Here is a 15,683-nt window from a genome sequence, read left to right as displayed (position 1 = left end):
AAAAACAAAACAAAACAAAACAAAAAACTTATTTCAGAGAAAGAGATCTATTTAAGACAAAAAAAAAAAAAGGAAAAAAAAAAAAGCAGGAAAAGAAAAAAAAAGGAGGAGCGGCAGGAGTTTGGAAGGGCTGCGGCAGGGAGGGATTTTGGGATCTGGGGGGGTGCCAGGGGTGTCCCTGCAGCCCCCTGGGAGGAGCAGGGGCTCGGAGGGAGCTGCATCCCGGGGGATTGGGGTCAGGATTTGGGGTCTGTCCCCCCCCCAGCCCCACCCCGTGCGAGGCTCGAGTTTGGCAGCGAAGGCTCCGGGTGGGAAATGGCCAAAAATCGCTGGGAATTGCCTGAAAAAATCATGTGAGGAGAAAGGCAGCGGGTTTGGCAGGGCTGGGGACACCCAAGGGTGGGGATGAGGCAGGGATGGGACACCCAGATTGGGGACACCACCCTGGGATGGGGACACACAGACTGGGAACACCCACCCCAGGATGGGGGAACCCGGACTGGGGACACCCATCCTGGGATGGGGACACCCAGACTGGGGACACCCATCCAAGGGTGGGGACACCCAGATTGGGGACAACCACCCCAGGATGGGGGAACTCGGACTGGGGACACCCACCCTGGAATGGGACACCCAGATTTGGGACACCCATCCAAGGGATGGGACACCCAGACTGGGGACACCCATCCTGGGATGGGACATCCCATCCTGGGATGGGGACACCCAGACTGGGGACACCCAGACTGGGATGGAGGAACCCAGACTGGGGACACCCATCCAAGGGTGGGACACCCAGACTGGGGACACCTATCCTGGGATGGGGAATCCAGATTGAGGACACCCATCCAAGGGTGGGACACCCGACATGGGGACACCCACCCTGGGATGGGGGAACTCGGACTGGGGACACCCATCCAAGGGTGGGACACCCAGATTGGGGACACCCACCCTGGGATGGGACACCCACACTGGGGGGACCCATCCAAGGGTGGGGACACCCAGACTGGGGACACCCATCCACGGATGGGGGAACCTGGATTGGGGACACCCACCCTGGGATGGGGAAACCCACATTGGGAACACCCATCCAAGGGTGGGGACACCCAGGGCTGGGGACACCCATGGATATCAACACCTGGAGCTGGGGACACCCACCCAAAGCTGGGAACACCCCCCTGGAGCCGGGAACACCCCGGGCTGGGGGTCCCCAGCTCCGTGTCCATCCCCGTGTCCATCCCCGTGTCCATCCCCGTGTCCATCCCCGTGTCCATCCCACGTCCGTCCCCATCCCGGGAAGTGCCTGAGTCGGCCCCAGCCCCCCCTGCCGGCAGAATTTGGGGCTGGGGGTGCCCAAACCCCCCCTTCCCCCTCCCCCAGGTTCATTTTTCCCCCCCCCAAAAAAAAAAAACGCCTGGAAACGGCGAATTCCTTTGGGAAAAATGAAAAAAAAATAAAAAAAAAAGGTTATTTTTGGTCTCCCTTAAAGGAGTAGGAGGCCTTTGGGAAGGGGGGGGAAAAGCTCTGGCACCCCCCCAGCCCCATTCCCAAAAAATATATATATATATATAGATAGATAGATAGATTTATGGCTGGAGAGGCGGGTCCCGACCCTCGGGGGGGGGGGGAAAAAAAAGGCACCTTTGAGCTGGTCACCTGTTTTCTAAAAATGCACATTTTTAAATGATATAAAAAAAAAAAGCAGAAAAGAGAGATTTTAAAAAAGCCCTTTTATTTTCGAAGCACTTTTTAGATTCTCTTCCTTTTATTTTAAATTTTTCTTCTTTTTTGGGGGGTGGGAGGGGTGTTATAGGGGGTTTTTGGGGTTTTTTTTTCTCCTTTTATTTTTTTTTTTGGATGTTTTTACTTTTCCAAAAGCAAAAAGAGAGCGGGTTTGGCCGAATGTATTTTTGGAGAGGGAGTGAGAGAGAGTGTTGGGAATGGGGTGGGATGAGTGGTTGGGTTTTGTTGGGGAGGGGGGGTAAAAAAGAGATGGATGTTTATTTAATGCAGAAGAAAAAAAATAAATAAATTAAAAAAATCCACAAAAAAGCAATAAAAAAATTCCCCAAAAGTAAAAAAAAAAAAAAAAAAAGGCTAAAAATAATAATAAATAATAAAATAAAAAAAAACAAGAAAAAAAAACAAAGAAGTCTTAGCACTTTGCGATGGAACGGGTACTTTGAGCTCACTTTATCTTAATTTAAAAAAGAAAAAAAAGCAAAATTCAAGATGTTTACAGGTGAAAAAAAAAAAGACTTAAAAATATTAAAAAAAAAGCTTCTACGGAGAAAAAAAAATATTATTAAAAAGGAAAAAAAAAATTAAAAAAAAAAAAGCCTAAATTTATTTTTGTAAGAAAAAAAAACAAAAAAGAAACAGAAATGTGTATATATATATATATATTTAAAAAAAGTTAAAAAAAAAAGAGACAAAAAAAAAAAAAGAAATATATATATATAGGCAGAATCCAAGTGATAATTCCAGGTGTTGTTGGATGGGAGGAAAGATGCTAATTAGGTTCTGTGACAGTGCCCCTGACCCTCGGGAATTCTAAATATTCCGGGAAAAAAAAAAACACATGGAAGCTTGAATTTTAGGCAGGAATCCTAAATCCTTGAGGGGGATGTGGGTTGGCTCCCTGTGGCCTTGAGGAGGGTTGGGGTTTTTTTTTTAAATAATTTTATTTTTCAATGTTTTGTTTGGGGTTTTTTTCTTTTTAGCCAGTCGGTGTCGGAATGTTGGGATGGGGGGGGGGGGATCCCTGTGGGTTTGGATCCCGCCTCGGGCAGGGGGAATAATTGGGATTTTGGGCAGTGAATCCCCTCAGGAAGGTGCTGGAGGGACCTGGATCCAGGTTGGAATTGTGTTACTCCCTGCGGGTTTGGATCCTTCCAGCTCTTCCCTGGGAGATAAATTGGGAAGTGAATCCCCCAGGAAGGTGCTGGAGGGACCTGGATCCAGGTTGGAATTGTGATGCTCCTTGTGGGTTTGGATCCTTCCAGCTCTTCCCTGGGAGAGAAATTGGGATCTGGGAAATGAATCCTCCCAGGAAGGTGTGGAGGGACCCGGATCCAGGTTGGAATGGGAATGTCTGTGTTGCTCCCTGTGGGTTTGGATCCCTCCAGCTCTTCCCTGGGAGAGAAATTGGGAAGTGAATCCCCCCAGGAAGGTGTGGAGGGACCCGGATCCAGGTTGGAATGGGAATGTCTGTGTTGTTCCCCGTGGATTTGTGTCCCTCCGGCTCTTCCCTGGGAGATAAATTGGGATCTGGGAAGAGAATCCCCCTGGGAAAGTGCTGGAGGGACCTGGATCCAGGTTGGAATTGTGTTGCTCCTTGTGGGTTTGGATCCTTCCAGCTCTTCCCTGGGAGATAAATTGGGAAGTGAATCCCCCAGGAAGGTGTGGAGGGACCTGGATCCAGGTTGGAATTGTGTTGCTCCCTGTGGGTTTGGATCCCTCCAGCTCTTCCCTGGGAGATAAATTGGGATCTGGGAAGTGAATCCTCCCAGGAAGGTGCTGGAGGGACCCGGATCCAGGTTGGAACTGGAGAGTTGTGATGCTCCCTGTGGAATTGGATCCTTCCAGCTCTTCCCTGGGCAGGTAAATTGGGATCTGGGCAGTGAATCCCCCCGGGAAGGTGCTGGAGGGACCTAAATCCAGAACAGAAAGAGGCCTAAAATATTCCCCATGGATTTGTGTCCCCCATGGATTTGTGTCCCCCATGGATTTGTGTCCCTCTCCTTCCCCCCTTGGGCAGTTCTCTTGGGATTCTGGGAAGGTGCTGGAAGGACCCAGATCCAGGTGGGAACAGGGCTGGGAATGTTCCCTGTGGATTTGCATCCCCCCCACTCCCTCCTGGGGGCAGTAAATCGGGATTTGGGCAGGGAATCCCCCCGGGAAGGTGCCAGAGGGATCCGGGCTGGGATTGGCAGCGCTGGCAAATTTTGGGATATGCAACAAAAAAAACCCCCAAAAAACTCCCGTGTGGATTTTGTAAATAGACATTGTTGAGGTTCTTTGTCGTACTCGGAGTTGTGGTGGCTCCTCTCGAGTCTGTCCCGGTTTTTCCCTGGATTTTTCCGACCCTCCCCCAGCTCCTCGCTGCTGCTTTTCCCCCCCTTTTCCCGATCCCGGAGGAGTTCTGGGAAATTTTGGGGGTTCTGGGAAAGCGGCGTCGCTGGGGAAGGGGGTGGAGTTGGTGGGATCCTCCCGGGGGGGGAGAGAAGGGGGAAAAAAAGGGGCAAATGGGGAGAAAAAAGGAGGGGAAGGAAAAAAAAAAGAGGGGGAGAAAAAGGGGGGAAGGAAAAAAAAATGGGGAATTGTGAGGAAAAAAGTGGAGGAAAAGGAAATTGGGGGAAGGGGGAGGGGGAAAAAAAGGGGGAGAAAAGGGGGGAAATGAGAAAAAGGGGGAAATGAGAAAAAGGGGGGAAAGAAGGAAAAAAAGAACAGGGAAAAGGAGAAGGAAAAGAAGGAAAAAGGGCAAATGAGAAATAAAAAAGGGGGGGAATGAGAAAAAAGGGGGGAATGGGAAATAAAATGGGGGGAAATGAGAAATAAAGGAGAAAAGGGGGGGGGGGAAGAAATTGGGGGGAGGGGGGACCAGGGGGAGAAAAATGAGGAAAAAACGAGGGAAAAAGGAAAAACACACAAAGGAGAAAGAGCACAAAAAAAAAAAAAAGAGGAAGAGGAGAGAGGAGGAGACTCAGGATTCCCCCAAATGACGTCCCCGTGTCCCCCTCCCCGCCCCCCCGCCCTAAAAGTGGCGACACTTTAGCACAAAAGGTGAAGTTTGCACTAAAAAAATAAAGCGAAATAAAGCAAAAAAAAAAAAAAAAAGAAAAAAAAAAAAGCTCAAACCCTTCCCAAAATGTCCCGGTTTTGTCCCTGTCCTGTCACCTGCCTTAAACCCCCTGACCCCCCCAAACCCTCCCCCTGTAGCTCAGCCTCGAGATTTTTATGGTTATTATGATGATTTCCATTTAATTTGATTTTTTTGTTTGTTTGTTTGTTCGGGTTTTTTTGGTGGTGGTTTTTAAAATCCAGGTCGGGATCAAACGTTGCCAAAGAAAGTGCTGAGTTACGGTGGGAAAGGGGGACAGAGAGAGAGAGAGAGAGAGAGAAATAATAATAGTGATAATTATAATTATAATAATAAATTATGAAATAATAATCGAATGATGAAATAATAACGACTGGATCGAAGCCAAGGGGGAAATTGGGGGGGGAAATGAGGGGTTTGGGGATAGAAAAGAGGGGGAAAAAATCAGTGTTTCCCCTCTCTCCCCCCTCCATCTCATCACCCCCAGTGGTGGGGGGGTTCAGCTCAGATTTAGGGGGGGATTAACCCGAATTTGGGGGGTTTAGCCCGAGTTTGGGGGGCTCAGCTCAGATTTAGGGGGGATTAACCCACGTTTGAGGGGGGCTCAGTTCAGGTTTGGGGGGTTCAGCCCAAGTTTAGGGGGGATTAACCCCCATTTTGGGGGAGTTCAGCCCAGGTTTGGGGGGCTCAGCCCAGATTTAGGGGCAATTAATCCAAGTTTGGGGGAGTTCAACCCAAGTTTAGGGGGATTAACCCACATTTTGGGGGGGGCTCAGGTCTGGTTGGGGGGGCTCAGCCTGAGTTTAGGGGGCTCAGCCCAAGTTTGGGGGGGCTCAACCTGGATTTAGGGGGAATTAACCCAAGTTTGGGGGGGTTCAGCCCAAGTTTAGGGGGGATTAATCCACATTTTGGGAGGGCTCAGGTCTGGTTTGGGGGTCTCAGCCCAAATTTAGGGGGCTCAGCCTGGATTTAGGGGCAGTTAGTCCAGGTTTGGGGGGGCTCAGCCCGAGTTTAGGGGGCTCAACCTGGATTTAGGGGGAATTAATCCAAGTTGGGGGGGGCTCAGCCTGGATTTAGGGGCAGTTAGTCCAGGTTTGGGGGGTCTCAGCCCACGTTTGTGGGGGCTCAGCCCAAATTTAGGGGGCTCAGCCTGGATTTAGGGTCAGTTAGCCCAGGTCTGGGGTCTCAGCCCGGCCTGGGGGGTCCGTCCCCCCCTCATTGGGGGTGTCCCCCCCCCAAATCAGCCGGGGGGTGTTTGGGGCCATTCCCGGCTAATTTGGGGTCTGGGGGTGACAAAAGGGGGGGGTTGAACCCCCCAAAATTGTCTCAGGGGGGGTCGGGGGTGTTCTGCTCCCCCCAAACTGAGCACTGGGTGTGTGGGGGGGGGTCTCATTATTCCCATTTTTCCACAGGAAAAGGGCTGATTTCCCCCTTTCCCCCCCTCCCCAAATCCCCCTTCACCCCCCCCTTTACACCCCCAACCCCCCTTAATTTCCTAATTTAACGATGAACCCCCCAAACCCCCCCCCTTAACGTCCAAATCTATTTATATTTTTAATTAAACCCAGAAAAAAAAACCAATTAAAAAACCAACAACAACAAACAAACAAACCCCACAATTTTATTTAAATAAAGACAAACCAGAGTTTTTTAAAAAAAAGAGCAAAAAAACAGGACGGAAATTTTTTTTTGGGGGGGGGGAGGTTGAGGGGGTGGGAAAGATTAAAATGCTGCGTTTAATTGTGTTTTATATTAAAAAAAAATTTATATATATATATATATATATATATACACAGCAAGAGCTGAAATGTCTCCGGGGGGGGGTCACTGTGACACCGAGCTCGGGGACCCCAAAGGACGCTCGAGGTGGGGCCACTTTATTATAAATATTAATTTTATTTTCGGTTTTTTTCCCTTTTTTTTTTTTTTTTCTTTTATTTTCGTTTTTTTTTTTTTTGTTTTTGGTTTTTTTTTCCTGCGTCTTTCTATATAATCTATTAAAGAGATTCTTTATCTTCAAGCACTTGCAAAAAGTTTCAGCCGTTTTTATGTGTTTCCAGACTTATTTTTTTGGGGGGTTTGGTTGGTTATTTTTTTGGGGGGGGTGAGGATTTCGGGGGCTGGGGGAGGGGAAAAAAGGGGGAGGAGGGGAAGGGGGAGAAAAAAAAAAAGGAAAAAGGAAAAAAAAAAAAAAGAGGAGCGAGGCAAAAAAAAAGGAAGAGAAAGAAATATCTTAAAAATAATAAAAATAAAGCACAGAAAAGACATTCCATAGATTGTAACTTTGATAGTTCTTTATAAAAAAAGTCGGGGTGGGGAGGGGGGGAGAGAGGAGGAGAAAAAAAATAAAGAAATAAAAATTACGACCAAAAAAAAAAAAAAAAGGAAAAAAAAAAAGACAAAAAAAAAAAAAGGAAATCGAAATAATAAAAAAATTGCACTTTGGGAGGGGCTTTAAAATAAAAACGAAAAAAAATTAAAAAAAAAAAAAAAAAAAGAGAGAAATAAACTATATATTAAAAAAAAATACACCCGGAGCCGGTTGGTCTTCTTGGGGGAGGAGGTTTTGGGGGGTCCCCCCAATTTTTTTGGGGGGGTTCTGGTGGGTTTTTTGTGGGTTTGGGGGGGGGAGTTGTTGGTTTTGGGGTGTTTGGGGATGGGGGAGTGGGGGGGTCCCCCTGGTTTGGGGGGGTCCAGGGGTGCAGGAGGGGGGAGTTTGGGGGGGTCTCCTGGTATTTTTTGGGGGGGTTCCCTGGTTTTTGGGGGGTTCCCCTGATTTTGGGGGTGTCCAGGCCTGGTTTGGGGGGGATTCCCTTTGGTTTGGGGGGGATTCCCTTTGCTCTGGGGGTGTCCAGGGTTGCCGGGGGGGATATTTTGGGTGGGTTCCTCTTGAGTTTGGGTTTTGGGGGGGGGGGGGTTCTTGTTTGGGGGTGTCCAGGGTTCCAGGAGGGGTTGTTGGGGGGGGGTTCCCCCTATTTTCAGGATGTCCAGGCCTGTTTGGGCGGGTTCCCCCTGATTTGGGGGGGTCCAGGACCACAGTGAGGGGGTATTTGGGGGGGTTCCCCCTAATTCAGGGGTGTCCAGGGCTGCCGACTGGGAGGTTTTGGGGGGGTTCCCCTGTTTCTGGGGGGGTCCAGGACCACAGAGGGGGGTGTCTGGGGGGGGGGGGTCCCCCTGATTTGGGGGGTCCAGGGCTTCAGGGAGGTATGGGGGGGGTCACTCTCAACCTGTGGCCTCAGTTTCCCCAAATGGAACAAACTCCCCCCCCGGCACAGGGTGGGGGTCCCAGCGCCCCAGCCCAGCATGGAGTGACCCCCTAGTCTGCCCAGTCTGCCCAGTACCCCCCCAGTCTTCCCAGTACCCCCCCAGTCTGCCCAATGCCCCCTCCCAGTCTTCCCAGTGCCCCCTCCCAGTCTATTCAGTGCCTCCTCCCAGTCTGCCCAGTACCCCCCAGTCTGCCCAGTGCTCCCAGTGGGGGGATACAGGGCGGTGGGTCCCATCCGGGGGGGTCCTGTGAGTGTTGGAGGATTTGGGGGCTCGGGATGGGGTTGTGGGGGGGGCCCCCCAGTCTGCCCAGTGCCCCCCCAGTCTGCCCAGTGCCCCCCCAGTCTGCCCAGTGCCCCCGGCCCAGTTAAGCCGCTTGCGGGGGGCTGAGACACGGGGGGTCGGGGGGGGGGTCGGTGGGGCTCTAATCGCGTTTGGGCCCAGATGGCCACGATTTAAGGAGCCTCCGGGGGCAGTTTGGGGGGTCCCCCCACCTCAAACCCCCTCCCCAAGCCGGGGGGGGGGGGGTCACTGCCAACAGCGAGCCCGAGGCGGGCGGGGCGACCCCACATCCCAAAAAAACCCCAAATCCCTGTGCCAGCCGGAGCTCAGGACACATCCCACCCTCCCCCCCCCCGCTGTCCCCCCTGGACCCCCCCCCAAAACGGGCACGGCCACCGCGAGGGGATTAATTTGTGTCATAATCTGCCTTGTTCGGGGGGCGCGCGCGGGGATTTGGGGGTTTATCCCGGGATTTAGTGGCCGAGTCGTCTTTCTTAGCGAGACGCCCTAATGCCACTTAACACCTGGGAGCCGCGATTTTCATTAGGGGCGTCAGGGACAATTAGTAAGGAAATAATTAGGGCACGGGCGGCCGCTGGAGGGTTTAAGCCCCATATGTGCCTGAGCCGGCTGAGGGGGGGACGGGGGGGGATCCCCGTTTTGGGGGTGTCCGGGGCTGCAAAGGGGGTTTTTTGGGGGGTGGGAGGGATGAGTCCCAGCTGAGGCTGCTCCTCCACGGAGCAAAAATCCCAAATGGAGAGTAAAGGCAAAGGGGGGGGGGGGCCGCCAGTCTGCCCAGTGCCCCCCTCCAGTCTGCCCAGTGCCCCCCTCCACTCTGCCCAGTGCCCTCCCAGTCTACCCAGTGCCCTCCCAGTCTGCCCAGTGCTCCCAATGGGGGGGATACAGGGCAGCGGGGCCCATCCTGGGAGGTCCCAACGCCCCAGTTCAACATGGGGGGCACTCCTCAGTCTGCCCAGTGCCTGCCCAGTGCCTGCCCAGTCTGCCCAGTGCCCCCATAACTTGCCCAGTGCCCTCCCAGTCTGCCCAGTGCCCCCTCCCACTCTGCCCAGTGCCCTCCCAGTCTGCCCAGCGCTCCCAATGGGGGGCTACAGGCTTGTGGGTCCCATCCCGGGGGGTCCTGTGAGTGCTGGAGGATTTGGGGGCTCGGGGGGAACACGGGATGGGGTTCTGGGGGGGTCCCTCAGGGGGTGTGACCCCACCCCGGGTCAGCAGTAATGGGAACACACACACAGGTGACCCCTTGGCGTGGTGGTCGCGGGGGGGGGATGACACATCCTGAGTGTCCCTGAAGCCACCCCCACATTTTGGGGAAGGGGGGGGTCCCACACGGGCCGAGCGGGGGGGGGGGGGTTACAGGAAGGGCGGGCGGGGCAGGAAAACCCCCGGGGCGCGGGGAAGGGGGAACCGCCCCCACGGCCAGCGGGGCCGCTCGGGGGGGCAGCGCTGGGGGGGGCCCGGGCAGCGCCAGGGGGGGCAGCGCCAGGGGGGGCGCGGGGGGGCCCGGGGGGCAGCAGGGGCAGCAGCAGCCGAGGCCGTAGAGGGCGTAGGGGTGGTAGAAGCCGACGTTGACCCTGCGAGGGGGCAAACACAGAGCGGGGGGGGGGTGAGCGCTGAGCCCCAAACCCTGAGCCCCCTGTGCCACCCCCCGTGCCACCCCCGGGACGGGCACCCCCGCTGACCTGCGGACGCGCCGCCGGGCCCGGCGCCGGTGGTAGTCGCCCTTGGCAAAGTCCTCGAGGTTGGCGGGGTGGATGGCCCAGAAGTGGCCTTTGCCGTTGTCGCTGCGCCCGGCCTTGACGAAGCACTCGTTGAGGGACAGGTTGTGCCGGACGCTGTTGCGCCAACTCTTCTCCTGGGCACAGAGGGAGAGGGAGTCAGCCAGGCTGAGCCCCCCCTCACAGCCCCTCTGTGCCCACCCCGTGCCCGCCCCGTGCCCACCCCGTGCCCCGTGGCAGCACCGGAGCCAACGGTGCCTGGGGAAATCAACCCCGGCAGCACCGAGATCTGGATCTTGGAGATCCACAGATCTGGAGCCTGGAAACCCACAGATCTGGAGCCTGGAAGAAACCCTTAGAGAGACCCTGGGAGATGGTCCTGGAGACCCTTGGGGAGATCCTTGCACACGTGTTTTCCCGGTGGATTGGGGTCAGCCGACATCAGGAGGCACCAGAGGGGAAACGGTGCCTGGAGAAACCAGCGCCGAGGTCTGGACGTGGGCACGGGCGTTTTTTCCCGCTGGATTGGGATCAGGCACCAACAGGCACCAGAGGGAATGGTGCCTGGAGAATCCTGGAGAACCCAGCCCCACTGGCACTGTTAGTAATAAGATCCTGATGCTGAAGGCCCTGGGAGAGCCTGGGAAGAGATCCCAGGGATCCCTGGGGAGATCCTGGCACACTCATTTTCCGGCTGGATTGGGATCAGTAGGCACCTGAGTGAAGAGTGCCTGGAGAAACCAGCCCCAGCAGCACCAAGATCTGAATCCTGGAGACCCTGGGAGACCCTGGGAGAAGATCCTGGAGACCCTGGGAGACCCTGGGAGAAGATCCTGGAGACCCTGGGAGACCCTGGGAGAAGATCCTGGGGACCCCTGGGGAGATCCCGGCACACTCCTTTTCCCGGTGGATTGGGATCAGCCGCCACCAGTGGACACCAGAGTGAACCAACCCCACCGGCACCGAGATCCCGACGCGTTTTCCTGCTGGATTGGGATCAGCAGAGACGGGGTGAGTTCCCCCAGCCCAGTCCCACACACACCAGCAGCACCCCGGACCCAGCTCACATTTTTTCCCACCCCACACCAGGAAAAACAGGGAGGGAATTCCCAGGAATTCCCGGCTCCGGCCTCCTCACCTTGTTCTTGAAGTAGGGGTAGTTGTCCATGATCCACTGGTAGATGTCGGAGAGCAGCAGCTTCTTCTCGGGGGACGAGAGGATGGCGGTGGAGATGAGGGCGATGTAGGACTGCGCCGGTTTGTCCCCGGGCTCGGCCGGGGGCCGGGGGGCTCCTCCCGGGGGGCTCTTCCCGGGGGGCTCCGGGCTCGGGGGGGTCCCGTCCCGCCGCTCCGACAGCAGCGACTCGATGGTGAAGGAGGCTCCGGGTGGGCGCCGCGTCCCCTGCCCCGTGTGCCCGCCGTGCCCCCCGGTGCCCGTGTCCCTTCGGTGCCCCCCGGTGTCCCTCCGGTGCCCCCCGGTGTCCCCCCGGTGCCCCCCGGTGCCCGTGTCCCCCATGGTGCCGCTGCCGCCGCCGCCGCCGCCGCCGGCGCTCGGGGCCCCCGGTAATTAGTGCAGATTACAGGGTTTGCTAATTGTGTTTTCACAAACGCGCTGCCCCCAAAGCGGGCTGTTTATCTGGCAAAGCCCCGGCTTTAGCGGGATTTGAGGCCTTTAAGCCTCATAAATAAAATGATTAATCCCCCTGGAGGTGGAGGAATTCGAAGTGGCACCGAGGTGCCCGCGGGGACGGGGCCCGGGGGGGTTGGGGCTGCCCCCCAAATCCGGGGGGACATCGGGGAGGGGGGCAGGGGATGAGCCAGGACCCTCCTGCCGCGGGCACGGACCCTCGGGACTTATTTTAGGCGACCTTTGGAATCCCCAGGGAGTTTATGGAGGCCCTGGAGAGATCCTGGAGATGGCCCAGGAAATCCTGGGAGCCTGTGGAGGGGGACTGGGATTGAGCCAGGACCCTCCAGGCTCATTTTGGGGGGAGCTCAGGGTGATCCTCAGAACCCTCAGGAAGTTCCTGGAGGCCCTGGTGAGATCCTGGAGAGACCCTGGAGAGATCCTGGGGATGCCCAGGGAAATCCTGGGAGCCTGGGGGACACACACACACCTGGGTGTTGCTCTGGGATCCTCCTGGCCCCTGGGGCTCATTTTTGGGGTGAGCTCAGGGTGATCCTGGGTACCTGGAGGAAGCTCCTGGGGACCCTCTGGAGATCCTGGAGACCCCGAGAGAAGATTCTGGGGAACCCCAACGAATTGCTGGGCACCCTGGGGAGATCTTGGGGACCTCAGGGAGATCCTGGAGATCCCAGGGAGACCCCAGGGAGTTCCTGGAGACCCCAGGCAAGATCCCAGGGACTCAGAGCAAGATCCTTGGGAGACCCTGGGAGAAGATCCTGAGGATCCTGTGGATCTCCAGGGAGCTCACGGAGCCCCCGAGGACCCCCCTGGAGTTCCTGGAGACCCCAGGCAAGATCTTGAGGACTCCTGGGGAAATCCTGAGGAGCTCAGGAAGATCCTGGAAAACCTGGGGGAGCTCCTGGGGATCCCCAGGCAAATCCTGGGGAGCCTCTGGAGCTCCTGGTGTGATCCTGGTGATTCCCAGGGAACTCCTGGAGATGCCGAGGTCAGAAATCCCAACAAGCCGACACGGAATTAAATGTAAATCTTTCATTTTATTTAACAAACACTATAATTTGAACTTTTGAAGAATGTGTACTGAGGGAAAGAAAAATAATTTTCTTTTTTTTCTTTTTTTTTTCGTTTCGTTTTTATGGTTTTTTTGTCCTTTTTTTTTTTTTTTCTCTTCTCTTTACAAAACAAAGGGGAAAAAAAAATAAAACCAGGAAAAAAAAAAAACCAAACAGTATAGAAGGGAAAAAAAAAAAACCAACAAAACAACAAAACCCAAAACATATGTACAGGAAGAGCTGGCCAACTCCAACAGAAAGCACTAACACAAGCACGGTGTTTCCAAACAGTTGCTTGGCCTGGAAAGTTTAAAAGCAATTAAATTAGAATAAAAATATTAGGAAAAAACAAAGTGGACTCTAAAGCTACTGTGCAGCCAGGGCTGAGAGCACAGAACTTTGTACAGTAAAACTCGATTTTGGAGCTCTACCCGGGTTATTTTTTTTTTTAGGTTGTTTTAAATCCCCCTTTTTTTTTTTTCCCCCACCCCCACCCCTGTTTCAACCTGAAAACATATTGCTTACACACAACCAGGAAAAGAGAAGGAAAAGCAAAAGCCTGTGGCAAACAAGTGCGAGTTTCCCCCGTGGAAGTAAAACCGGGATGCTCCAGGAACGCTCCCTGTCGGACACCTGGGGAGAAAAGGGGAGAATCCCTCCCTCTTTTGCCTTCAAATTCCAGGTCTGGAGGCAAAACGGAGCCGGGCAGGGAGGGTTGGGAGCTCAGGGACCCCCCACCCCATGTGGGAGAAGGGGGGGAGTGGGAGAGGAGCCCCCAGAGCTGGGGGGGTGACCCCTCTGCAGCTGGGAGAAGTTTGGGATTTAGGGCAGCTCTGGGGGGACCTCGGGGGCTTTTCCCTCCGGGTGGGATTTTGGGGAGTGAGGGGGGAGTGCTGGGAATGCACCAACACCCCCCCAACACCCCCCTTTCTGTGCCCTGAGTGCTGGGGGGGGATGGAGGGAGGATGGAGGGTTTGGGGTGTCCAGGGCAAGGGATGGAGGGTTTGGGGTGTCAAGGGGAGGGATGAAGGAAGGATGGAGGGTTTGGGGTGCCCAGGGGGGAGGAATGAAGGGAGGTTGGAGGTTTGGGGTGCCCAGGGCAAGGGATGAAGGGAGGTTGGAGGTTTGGGGTGCCCAGGGGGGAAGGATGAAGGAAGAATGAAGCACAGAGGGTTTGGGGTGCCCAGGGCAAGGGATGAAGGGAGGTTGGAGGTGCCCAGGGGGGAAGGATGAAGGAAGGATGAAGCACAGAGGGTTTGGGGTGCCCAGGGGGGAAGGATGAAGGAAGGATGAAGCACAGAGGGTTTGGGGTGCCCAGGGCAAGGGCTGAAGGAAGGATGGAGGGTCTGGGGTCTGGCAATGCCCAGTAACACCAAAACCCCCCTGCCCAGTGCTCAGGGGTCTCTGCTCAGCCTTGGGCCAACCCTTGGGCACGGGGGCATCACCCCGTGGGCACAGCCCAGGGCCCCTCCCTGCCCATCCTGGTGGGAAAAGCCTCGAGGCCCAGAGGGAAGCGGAGCTGGGAGGAGTCAGCGGACAAAGGTCACGACAGAAACTCTCTGAGACATCAAAGTCAAAAGGGTTGTGACGGGTCACAAACTCAAAAGCAACAACGTTTTGCCATCACGAGCACGGAGCAGCTTTGGCTCTGGCACCAAAGTGGGGACAGAGGAGTGGAAAGCCCGGAGCCCTCGGCCCTGCCCTCCCCCCGCCCGGCCGGGCCCGGGGCTCGAAGAAACCTGAATTGGAGTTACCGAGGTAGTTGGCTAAAAACTGAGATTCCCCCCCTGGCATTTTCTGGAAGGGCCCCCCTGCCCCTGCTCCTGCTCAGTGCCACGTGTGCCCGGGGGTGGGGGTGGCCTGCAGGTCATGGGCACCATCCCTGGGGGTGTGACTGGCCTGCAGGTCACCCCACTGTCCCTGGGGGTGTGACAGTCCTGCAGGTCACTGTCACTGTCCCCAAGTCTGGGGGTGGCCTGCAGGTCATGGTCACCATCCCTGGGTGACTGTCCTGCAGGCCACTGTCCCCTCCCCTGGGTATGTGACTGCCCTGCAGGTCACCTCACTGTCCCCAGGGGTGGGACAGTCCTGCAGGTCACTCCACTGTCCCTGGGGGTGTGACAATCCTGCAGGTCACTGTCACCATCCCCAAGTCTGGGGGTGGCCTACAGGTCATGGTCACCATCCCTGGGGGTGTGACTGCCCTGCAGGTCACTCCAGTGTCCCCAGGGGTGTGGGGGTGCCCTGCAGGTCACTCCAGTGTCCCCAGGTCTGGGGGTGGCCTGCAGGCCACTGTCCCCACCCCTGGGTGTGTGACTGCCCTGCAGGTCACTCCACTGTCCCCAGGGGTGTGACAGTCCTGCAGGTCACTCCACTGTCCCCAGGGGTGAGGGGGTGCCCTGCAGGTCCCTGTCCCCACCCCCAGGGGCTGTGACTGCCCTCCAGAACCAACCTCAACGAAAAGGGAATGCGCAGCCCTTGTCAGTCTTCAAAAACACCAAGTTATTGCACTTCAAAAATACAACAGATTTGTGGTTCCAGCCCCTCCCTCCCCTCCCTCCCTCCCTCTCAACATCCCCCCCCATGGCTTCTGCTCAACTAAAACAAGTCACTACGCACAAATCTCTACGTTTCCCTTGGGATTAGGATCAAGATTCCAACCGTGTCTCTTTGCATGAGGTGCAGAGCTGCAGGAGCTCCTCTCTAAGAACAGTGCGCTTCCAACCCCGCCAGCTCAGCCCTGGCACCCCATGCCCCCTCCCTTCTCCCCACCCCTACAAACCCTCCCCTCTATCCTTGCTGGGTTATACAACCCCCCCCCTCACACACAAACCCTGCCCTCCCCCCTCCCCCTCCCTCCCCCACCCCCAGCAAAACCTTTAGAT

General features: G+C 55.5%; 1 protein-coding gene and 3 long non-coding RNA genes across 10 annotated transcripts; all 4 read left to right on the top strand.

Moving 5' to 3' along the window:
* Window positions 1-64: 64 nt before the first annotated feature.
* Window positions 65-1,791, top strand: LOC127461478 (basic proline-rich protein-like). 4 transcript variants are annotated; one of them, XM_051769322.1, is made up of 3 exons: window positions 65-880; window positions 949-1,016; window positions 1,107-1,791. In XM_051769322.1, the coding sequence occupies exons 1-3, from the start codon at window positions 417-419 to the stop codon at window positions 1,490-1,492; spliced, it is 918 nt and encodes a 305-aa protein (XP_051625282.1). In that variant the 5' UTR covers window positions 65-416; the 3' UTR covers window positions 1,493-1,791. The 4 variants fall into 4 exon arrangements, with proteins under 4 accessions (XP_051625282.1, XP_051625279.1, XP_051625280.1 ...); XM_051769319.1 differs by having other exon boundaries at window positions 65-728; window positions 765-1,791; XM_051769320.1 differs by having other exon boundaries at window positions 65-783; window positions 920-1,791.
* Window positions 1,792-4,436: 2,645 nt separating this feature from the next.
* On the top strand, window positions 4,437-6,252 carry LOC127461487 (uncharacterized). Its single transcript, XR_007900088.1, has 2 exons — window positions 4,437-5,495; window positions 5,642-6,252. It is a non-coding gene; the product is annotated as an uncharacterized LOC127461487 (long non-coding RNA).
* Window positions 6,253-13,675: 7,423 nt separating this feature from the next.
* LOC127461488 (uncharacterized) lies at window positions 13,676-14,143 on the top strand. 2 transcript variants are annotated; one of them, XR_007900090.1, is made up of 3 exons: window positions 13,676-13,800; window positions 13,882-13,977; window positions 14,011-14,122. It is a non-coding gene; the product is annotated as an uncharacterized LOC127461488 (long non-coding RNA). The 2 variants fall into 2 exon arrangements; XR_007900089.1 differs by having other exon boundaries at window positions 13,750-13,840; window positions 13,882-14,010; window positions 14,052-14,143.
* A 488-nt stretch (window positions 14,144-14,631) lies between these two features.
* On the top strand, window positions 14,632-15,670 carry LOC127461486 (uncharacterized). 3 transcript variants are annotated; one of them, XR_007900085.1, is made up of 4 exons: window positions 14,632-14,664; window positions 14,742-14,892; window positions 14,931-15,048; window positions 15,126-15,670. It is a non-coding gene; the product is annotated as an uncharacterized LOC127461486 (long non-coding RNA). The 3 variants fall into 3 exon arrangements; XR_007900087.1 differs by lacking the exons at window positions 14,632-14,664; window positions 14,742-14,892 and adding an exon at window positions 14,683-14,741 and having other exon boundaries at window positions 15,009-15,048; XR_007900086.1 differs by lacking the exon at window positions 14,632-14,664 and having other exon boundaries at window positions 14,737-14,780; window positions 14,970-15,048.
* Window positions 15,671-15,683: the final 13 nt, after the last annotated feature.

Source organism: Manacus candei, unplaced genomic scaffold (assembly GCF_025592945.1).
Source record: "Manacus candei isolate 608988 ecotype Guabito, Panama unplaced genomic scaffold, ASM2559294v1 h1tg000106l, whole genome shotgun sequence".
NCBI classification, from domain to species: domain Eukaryota; kingdom Metazoa; phylum Chordata; class Aves; order Passeriformes; family Pipridae; genus Manacus; species Manacus candei.
Note: the sequence above shows the minus strand (reverse complement) of the source record. Positions and strands in the feature narration are given on the sequence as shown.